We start from the raw sequence: 9587 nt of genomic DNA, 5'->3' as shown, positions 1-9587 counted from the left end.
TATTATAATATACAGTAGAGGAGGGTCTCACATTACAGGATTATTATAATATACAGTAGAGGAGGGTCTCACATTACAGGATTATTATAATATACAGTAGAGGAGGGTCTCACATTACAGGATTATTATAATATACTGAGTTACATTACAGGATTATTATAATATACAGTAGAGGAGGGTCTCACATTACAGGATTATTATAATATACTGAGTTACATTACAGGATTATTATAATATACAGTAGAGGAGGGTTACATTACAGGATTATTATTATTATGTACAGTAAGGGGGGGGGGCACATTGCGAGCTATGGATGCAGCAGAGGTGCGCTACCACAACCAGACTGGCGGGGGCGCTGGTGCAGCAGCTGGCACACCTCAGGCTGGGTCACAGACAGCAGCGTTTGCAGATTTGCAGGGACATTGGGCGAGGAGGTGTCAGGATTTGCCGGCTGAGGTCTGATGGAGCTCGGTATGTCGGTGGTTTGAGTAGGTGAGCAGTGAGCCGGCAGGACGTGTGTACCGGGAGCCGTGCATGCAGGAGGATGGTCGCAGGTGGCCGGGAGCCGCAGAAGTGATGAGCCCGCTGTGCTGTGCTGTGCTCGGATGCGGTGTTGGAGCTGCACAGCCAGGATAGCGGGGTCCTGTCCCTGCAGCATCACATGGAGACTGTCACCCCAGAGCCCAGGCTGCTGCAGAGCCATGCCGAGAAGAAGCGGCTCAACAGGGCACCTTCCCCGGCCAGACCCTTCCTGAAGGACTCCCACCCCAGGGCTCCCCCTGCTAAACCCGCAGTGCTGCCCCCCAAGTCCCCCAGCCCTGGCATCAGACACCAGTCCCCCGGGCACCTCGTCACCCAGAACCGACTGTCCAGACGCAGTGTCCCGGCCAAAGACAAAGCCATCCCCGCCAAACCTGCCAGTGCCAAGGCGTCTCTGACCAGCAAGAGGGCATCCAGGCCGAGCCATGGACCCGCGGAGCCGGGCGGCAGGAAGGACACCCTGCGTGCCCCATCCTCTCCCCTGCCTGCAGCGGGCGCTGGGCGGAGGAGGGTGCCGCGGCTGGAGCCCTCCTCTCCGGGTGCAGGTAGGGCTCTGGCCAGGGTCAGCCACACGGACAGCAGCTCCGACCTGTCCGACTGCCCCTCCGAACCCCTCTCCGATGAACAGCGCCCCCTGCCCGCTCACAGCAGTGACAACGAGTCCGGCTGCAGCGAGCGGGTGGTGACTACTCTGCCGGAGATCATCCTGACCGCGGAGCCCAGGAGTGATGGTGGCCCCAGACATGCGGAGCCTAAGGGGGCCGGGAGCACCCAGAGTAAGAGCCCAGCACCCCCTAACCCAGGGCACGACGAGGAGCTGTACCGGGAGCTGGATGAGCTGCGCTCAGAGAATGACTATCTCAAGGTGAGTGTGGTGGGGTACCCCCAGATCCAAGTGCATAGGTGTATGCAGAATGTGGGTACAATATCTTACTATAGGGATGTCACCATAGTGCCACCAGGATGGGTAAAGCAGATACATGGTAATATCTGACTATAGGGATGTCACTACAGTGCCACCAGGATGGGTGACATGGGTAATATGTAACCTGACAATAGGGATGTCACTACAGTCCCACCAGGAAGGGTGAAGCAGGTACAATGTAATATCTGACTATAGTAATGTGGCTTCAGTGCCACCAGTATGGGTAAAGTGGGTACAATGTATAATCTGACTAAAGGGATGTCACTTCAGAACCACCAGGATGGGTGAAGTGAATACAATGTAATATATGACTATAGGGATCTCAATTTCAGGCCTCCAGGATGGGTGAAGTGGGTACAATTTCATTTCCGACTATAGGAATGTGACTTCAGTGCCACCAGGATGGGTAAAGTTGGTACAATGTAATTTCTGACTATAGGGATGCAACAGTGCCACCAGGATGGGTGAAGTGAGTATAATGTATTATCTCACTATAATGTTGCTACTTCTATACCACCAGGATTGATGAAGTGGGTACATGGTAATATTTGACTGTAGGGATGTCACTACAGTGTAACCAGGATGGGTGAAGGTGGTACATGGTAATATCTGACTGTAGGGATGTCACTACAGTGCCACCAGGATGGGTGAAGTGGGTACGTGGTAATATCTGACTGTAGGGATGTCATTACAGTGTAACCAGGATGGGTGAAGGTGGTACATGGTAATATCTGACTGTAGGAATGTCACTACAGTGCCACCAGGATGGGTGAAGTGGGTATGTGGTAATATCTGACTGTAGGGATGTCATTACAGTGCCACCAGGATGGGTGAAGGTGGTACATGGTAATATCTGACTGTAGGGATGTCACTACAGTGTAACCAGGATGGGTGAAGGTGGTACATGGTAATATCTGACTGTAGGGATGTCACTACAGTGCCACCAGGATGGGTGAAGTGGGTACGTGGTAATATCTGACTGTAGAGATGTCACTACAGTGCCACCAGGATGGGTGAAGGTGGTACATGGTAATATCTGACTGTAGGGATGTCACTTCAGTGCCACCAGGATAGGTGAAGTGGGTGCGTGGTAATATCTGACTGTAGGGATGTCACTACAGTGCCACCAGGATGGGTGAAGGTGGTACATGATAATATCTGACTGTAGGGATGTCACTACAGTGTAACCAGGATGGGTGAAGGTGGTACATGGTAATATCTGACCGTAGGGATGTCACTACAGTTCCACCAGGATGGGTAAAGCAGATACATGGTAATATCTGACTATAGGGATGTCACTACAGTGCCACCAGGATGGGTGAAGGTGGTACATGGTAATATCTGACTGTAGGGATGTCACTTCAGTGCCACCAGGATAGGTGAAGTGGGTACGTGGTAATATCTGACTGTAGGGATGTCACTACTGTGCCACCAGGATGGGTGAAGGTGGTACATGGTAATATCTGACTGTAGGGATGTCACCACAATGTAACCAGGATGGGTGAAGGTGGTACATGGTAATATCTGACCGTAGGGATGTCACTACAGTTACACCAGGATGGGTAAAGCAGATACATGGTAAAACCTTACTATAGGGATGTCACTACAGTGCCACCAGGATGGGTGAAGGTGGTACATGGTAATATCTGACTGTAGGGATGTCACTACAGTTACACCAGGATGGGTGAAGCGGGTTGCAATGGTTTTAGTGATGTGCATGTTGAATGCCCTTTCCACATCTAATCCGGGAGCTGTTTGAGAGTGCTCTGTATTGTAATCGGCTCTTGAATTATTCCCTGGCCTGTGCTACTAATCCTCTAAGAGTGGATTCACATGTGGCAGATTTTGTTACAGACATTTCTGCCTCTGTCCCATTCATCTCATTGAAACTTGTGGAAATCTATGTGGTTTCTGCCAACACAACCCCATTCAGAAGAGTGGACGTAATTTTTAGCTACAGAAATTTCTACAGCAAAACTCCCATTTGTGAATCCATGCTATGGGTGCTGTTTGTTTTTCTTCTTTTTGTTTGTTTGTTTTAATACACTTAATAGCACGATGTGGAACCTATTCCATAATTTTTCTGAACCTATATGAACACTTTAAATGTTCTACTCCTTAGGTGCCAGTATCACCCACTATTTTATTAATGCTTGTGTCTCCCATACTTTTCAGCAGTAACTTTAGCACTGAACGGGCTGTGATGTCATTATTGAACAGCATCATATTATATTATTCTAACAGGTTCTCTAGCTCAGTGGTTCTCAACCTTTTTTGCCTTAGTACCCTTTGACAGCCCATTCCCAAAACATTGTATCCCCATATTACAGACATATTTTAATGATTATAGTATGATTATAGTATAATTCATATGCTTTACTTTCCTCTATTCCTCTCCCTATCTCCTCAGTCCCCCGATTCACAGGTGACATCTTCTTTAACCGGAGTTGTTTACTTTTCTTTTCTTCACTATCTGGCCTAGACCGCCATTAAGATTTCTCCCATACAAGACTTCTCCACAGAACCAGCCACACAACCATTTTAGGCTTCTTTCTGCAGTACAATAACCATCTATTTACAAACTCCCGATGTTTATTATCACACACAGTAATAGTACCCGCTTTGCATCCTCATAAAGTTGTTTGACCCCTCTGTGCCCCTAAATATAGCTGTAGGCCCCCAAACTGCCCCCATATAAAGTTATAGGCCACCATACTGTCCCGCTTTGTTGCTCCACTGCTCCTTTGGTCTGGGAACCTATTGCTATGGTTCATAGCAGTAGGTCCCCGGTCTGCAGGGGCAAGGGAGCAACAAATGTGATGGTAGTTACTGCCCACAGCAACCTAGTGCCCACGCTTCCCCTTTGCTGTCCTCCTGCTCCGCTCCTCGGTGCAGTGACATCAGCCTACCATTTTTTTCAAAGTGGTCCAGACCAGTAACCAGTGGCTATGGCTGTCATTACTGATTTTTTTTCAAGTACCTCCTCGAGAATTGCTAACTTGTAACCCAGGTTGAGAACCACTGCTCTAGCTGTTACGAAACACCTGGATGCATAGGTGTTTGTCATTTGTCTACTTGCAATTAATTATATATGATCTTGTGGCAGCATGCCAGCGATACCATTTGCAGTGAGGTGGCCCCATGTTCTTCACATTGCTTAATGTTAAAAGGGTTTTCAGGGACTTTTTACTGATGGCTTATTCTTAGGAAAGGTCATCAATATTAGATTGGTGAGGTGCCAATACCCAGCACCCACTTATCAGCTGTTTGCCAGAGCCGTGGTGCCCACATACACAAGTAACAAAATGGGAAGCAGACAGCACCATTCATTGTGTAGTGGCTGAGCTGATTTAGGCTGAGTTCACACCACGTTTTTGCAATACAGTTCCCATATCAGGTCTTTGATAAAAAAAAATCGGATTCCTCAAAACCTGACTAAACTGTATGAAAACATGTGTACAAATTTTAATCCGTATACGGTTGAAAAATGATGTCCGGTTGCATCCGTTTTTTAAGAAAAAAAGTATATGTTTTAAACTTTTCACTCCATTATGAATAAAGTTTCACTTGTTTGATTGAAATTCCCCCAAAAAAACTGTATGGTGAAAACCGTATGGAACCGTATGTACATACAGTTCTGTACGGTTCCTATTGACTCCCATGTTTAAAAAAAAAACAAAAAACCTATACGTTTCAATTAGGGATCAACCGATATCGTTTTTTTTAGGGCCGATCCCGATAATCTGTGGCCTTTCAGGCCGATAGCCGATTACTTATACCGATATTCCGGTATAAGTTATCGGCTACGGGGCGGGACATTATCGGATTATCGGCAAGGTAATTGCCGATACCGATAACGTAAAAAATCGTGAATATCGGCCGATAATATCGGCCAAACCGATAATCGGTCGATCCCTAGTTTCAATACGGTTTTTCACCCGGACCAAAAACCGTGGTAGGCTACGGTTTTGGGTACGGGAAAAAAAATTACAAAACTGTACAGGATGCAAAATGGACATAACCCTGATGCATCTTTTGGCATATGGTTTTCAAGGAGAGTCAATGCATACGATTTTCAATACAGTTCCGTACGGTTTTCAAATTGTAAAATGTATACGGGAACTGTATGGCAAAAATGTGGTGTGAACCCACCCCTACTACATCTAAGCTCCTCTACAATCCACTGTGAGCTGCAGTACAGCCATTGCATAATGTACAGATCCATTTGGTTGTGTTCTTTGTGTATGTGTACAAACAGTCATAAATGGGCAGACCCTTCAGAGTCCTAAATTGTCATCTCAAAATTGCCAATCCATGCGGAGTCCAAATAAAGTCCCATATAAGGTAAAAAAGAACACATATTATTCAATCAACCAGATGTAAGTGTCCATAATATATTCCTCAGAGAAACTAGCTAAAGATACGATCCAAATCCATTTTCCATAAATGGCTCTTCATAGGTCCTTTTCAACTGCATATCGGGCCCAATGGCCATCCCACATAGATATAAAAAATGGGGATATTCCTGTTTCCAAGGTGCTTACGTATTTCCAGAAATCATGTACTATGGCCTCGATGTGGATTGAATCATAAGGCAGTAAATGTGAAAATGATGAGAATCTGAAAACTAAAACTAAACTAAACTTTGTGTATGTGTGTGCACCAGGCCTCTGGCAAACAGCTGATCAGTGGGTACTGAATATTGGACCCCCACCAATCTAAATCTAATATTGATGACTTATCCTGAGGATAGGCCATCAATAAAAAAATAGACCATCAATAGAAAAAAAAAGTCTTGGCACCCCTTTAAGAGAAGGATTTGACAGGCTCATTGTATATTGTGGCTGTCACTTTTGCATATTGGACTCTCACAAACTGTTTGGGTGATAGCTATGACTTAAACTTTTCTATGATACACATTTAAAGCTTTCTGTGATGCAAATATATAGTATTCCAAAAGTGCTTCTTTTAACAGTTATTTGAAAAAACTTATCACAAAGACATATCAGAGAAGTATAACAGATAAATAAAGGCAATCTGTAAGCCTATTAACTTCAAGGCAGTAAACGATAACGTGAGAAGTACTTGGGGTGCATAAAATTTTACATTTATTGTAAGCCAGTTAAAATGAAGTGCTATGGTGCCACGGGGGTTTCTCCCCCTGATGAAGTCATGAGCTATATCGCAACAGAAATGCGCTGGGTGGCCTGGGGGTATGCGTTTCGTGAGCTCCTTGTTGGGATATACTCCAGATTACCTTGGAGCCTACCTTGCTCTGCGTGTGTTATCCCACATTAATACCATGCAGATTTAGCTATTTGGTGCATCGGCACACCTGTGTGTATACCAGATGTGTTATTCTTTTCATGTTTCTGAATTGTGGCATTTCATTTTAACCTGCTTACAATAAATATTCAGTTGTATGCACTTCAGGAAGTTCTCACTTTATCACAAAGACATGTCAAAAGTTTTGATTGGAGGGGATCACAGTGGTGAGACCCCCACCGATCAGGAGAACCGAGCAGCTGGCAGAAGCAAGCAGGGAATCCAACGCCTCCGCTATCCTCCTCACAACATCCAGTGCCAAGTCTGTTCACTAATCCACCATCATCCCATCCTGCTCCAGGGCATACAAGCCTCCTTATTGTGACCCTGACATCGTTTCCAGTGGGCCAGAAATACAGCTGGAGCGCACCAGGGGGAGGTGGTTATTATTACTATTCTTGAGACACTCTGGCGGGAGTGTTGTTTGCACCATTACATAGAGCAGCCTTTAGACTCTGTGTGAAGTGATGCACCGTGTATGCAGAGTCTTTCTGTATGGTTCGGTAGAGTACTATGGTGGCGCTGTACTCTGCTGCTCTCCATAAAGAAGCACCTGTATTCTGTGAGCTCAGTATGAAGCCCCTGTAAGACACGACCCCTTTTAAAAGACAACCAACCAACCAACCCCCCCCCCCCCCCCAGATAGTTTCGGTGTGTATTAACCTTTTGCCAAAATGCTGAAATTAAACATTTTCAGCAGATAATTTTTGGCTTCCGAAATTTTGGTACATCCTTAATCAGTTGCATAGAAACAACCTGAATGTCACCCTATTCCACCTACTCCTGGTTATCTTCTAATACTAAAAATATGCAATCCTAATAAAGAAACATCCCAATGTTTGTAGAACTACTTCTGTGGAAAACTTCTCAGGGGGAGATTTATCGAAACCTGTGTTGAAGAAGAGTGGTGCAGTTGCCCTTAGCAAGCAATCAAATTTTTCCTTTTTCAAAGGCCTTTTTTAAAAAAAAATTAAAGAAGCAATCTGATTGGTTTGTATGGCAACTGCACCACTCTTCCTCTACGCTAGTGATCTCAAACTACGGTCCTCCAGATGTGGCACAACTTCAATTCCCAGCATGCCCGGACAGCCAACGGCTGTCCGGGCATGCTGGGAGTTAAAGTTTTGCCAAATCTGGATGGCCACAGTTTGAGACCACTGCTTTAGACAGATGTTGATAAATTCCCCCTGCAGTGATTAACATGGTTGTTATATCTTAGTATTCCTGAATAAAGTCATACTGATCATAACGTAGAAAAGCTTAACCACTGTGGTATGCCTTAAAAATGTGTAGCTATTTACCATAATTACCACATATAGTGAGGGTAGCTGATCTGTAAGGATACGGCCACATGGGTGCTCAACCACGTGCCTCAAAATTGTGTGGTCACTGACTGATGCATTTCAGTTGCCTAACAACCCAATTCCTCATAAGAGTACCTCTCATTGAGTGTGACCATTATCTTCTGATGGGATCAAACATCAGACTGCTATTAGAGAGGATAGCCTGCTGTTGTTGGTAGAAGTTACCCCAAGAAGCTTGGGCTCTTGCTTCTCTGATAAGGTTAGCATGCCAGGAGCAGTAGTTATCATATGTATGTGCTGGTTTGATTTCACATATAATATTATTTTACTCAGTCTTAGGTCTTGTGGTTCTTTAGTGCTCATTTGTGAAGCTTGAACATGTATGAACCAATCCTGACTTTTTTTTTATAAGCCTATGTCAATCAGAAAGAGCAAACATGTTCTCAGAAGTTGTTGAGTGCTGCGTAATGGCAGTGACATTTATAGAGAATCATCCCCAAGACATAACAATGGGGAAAAACCTTGTTTGTCTGTATTTTTTATAAGATACTCTGGGGATTTTTGACATGTATCTGTGATATATTTCTCTTTAACTGCATTCACTTCTTTGCATAGGTGCATTCTGATGTACAGTAAGTAATTGGCAAGAAATGTATTAAAGCCTACCTGTCACCCACAGGGAAAAAAAACAAGGATGTTATTCACACTGTAATTAAGATCATGTTCCTGTCACTTTCATCTGTGTTGACTATAGTTCTGGCCCGATAACAGCCCTATTGTGCTGCTAAGATCTCCTGCATTCCTCTCCCTAGCAGGGGACGTGTCACTGTCCATTTTCTGACTTCTACAAGGACCCAGATGACAGGGCCAGGAACTGAAATCAAATCAAATTAGCCTTTATGGGGACATCTAGTGGCTGAAGTTAAAATGGCCAAATATAAGATTAAAACCACAATATTTTTAATTAAAAGACATATATTAGAGATAGACTTAGAATTACTTTTTCTGTAGTATATCAATATTTTATGTTGGTGGCAAAGCCCCTTTAAGACCTGGTTTTTAGTGGCTAAAGATTACCATACACTTAGTTCAATGTACACCAGACAAGTGAAGTGTAATCTTTGCTGAGCAAATACCCTGTTTTCTCAGCTTTTTCTCCAGGCAGGAAGTTCAGGAGATCTTATCACACAGATGACTAGCGGATGGTAGACGACACTTCATACTCCCTTCTCCCCTGCTCAGAGAGCTGACAGTTTCAGTGTGTCATGTTTGAGTGTCCCTGATTGGCTGGAGGTCAACACACATCCCTCCCTGCTCCCTTTCTCATCAGCCCCTCCCTGCAGCTCACACAGGAAACAAGCCCAGTGTGTGTGGTTTTTTGCTCACTCAGCTGGATTTTTAAATCCTGTTTATGGGAGCTATGGGGATCTGAATTTAAAACACATCAGCTGGGATTCCTTGTGGAGTCATTGTGAGCTTATATATATATAACT

The 9587-nt window shown here is 44.5% G+C and overlaps 1 protein-coding gene across 6 annotated transcripts in view; it reads left to right on the top strand.

Annotated features, from left to right (window-relative positions):
* The first annotated feature begins 350 nt into the window (after positions 1-350).
* The window catches only part of MTCL1 (microtubule crosslinking factor 1), a 190955-nt gene continuing 181718 nt past the window's right edge, over positions 351-9587 (top strand). For 3 of the 6 annotated variants that reach the window (XM_056521586.1, XM_056521585.1, XM_056521588.1), the window contains exon 1: positions 353-1405. In XM_056521586.1, coding sequence (XP_056377561.1) covers positions 662-1405 — 744 coding nt within the window. In that variant the 5' untranslated portion in view covers positions 353-661. Of the gene's footprint in view, positions 1406-9587 lie in introns of all 6 variants that reach the window. The other 3 variants (XM_056521591.1, XM_056521587.1, XM_056521590.1) reach the window with 2 other exon arrangements.

This window comes from Hyla sarda, chromosome 5, assembly GCF_029499605.1.
Source record: "Hyla sarda isolate aHylSar1 chromosome 5, aHylSar1.hap1, whole genome shotgun sequence".
NCBI classification, from domain to species: domain Eukaryota; kingdom Metazoa; phylum Chordata; class Amphibia; order Anura; family Hylidae; genus Hyla; species Hyla sarda.
This window is presented reverse-complemented; position numbering and strand designations above follow the sequence as displayed.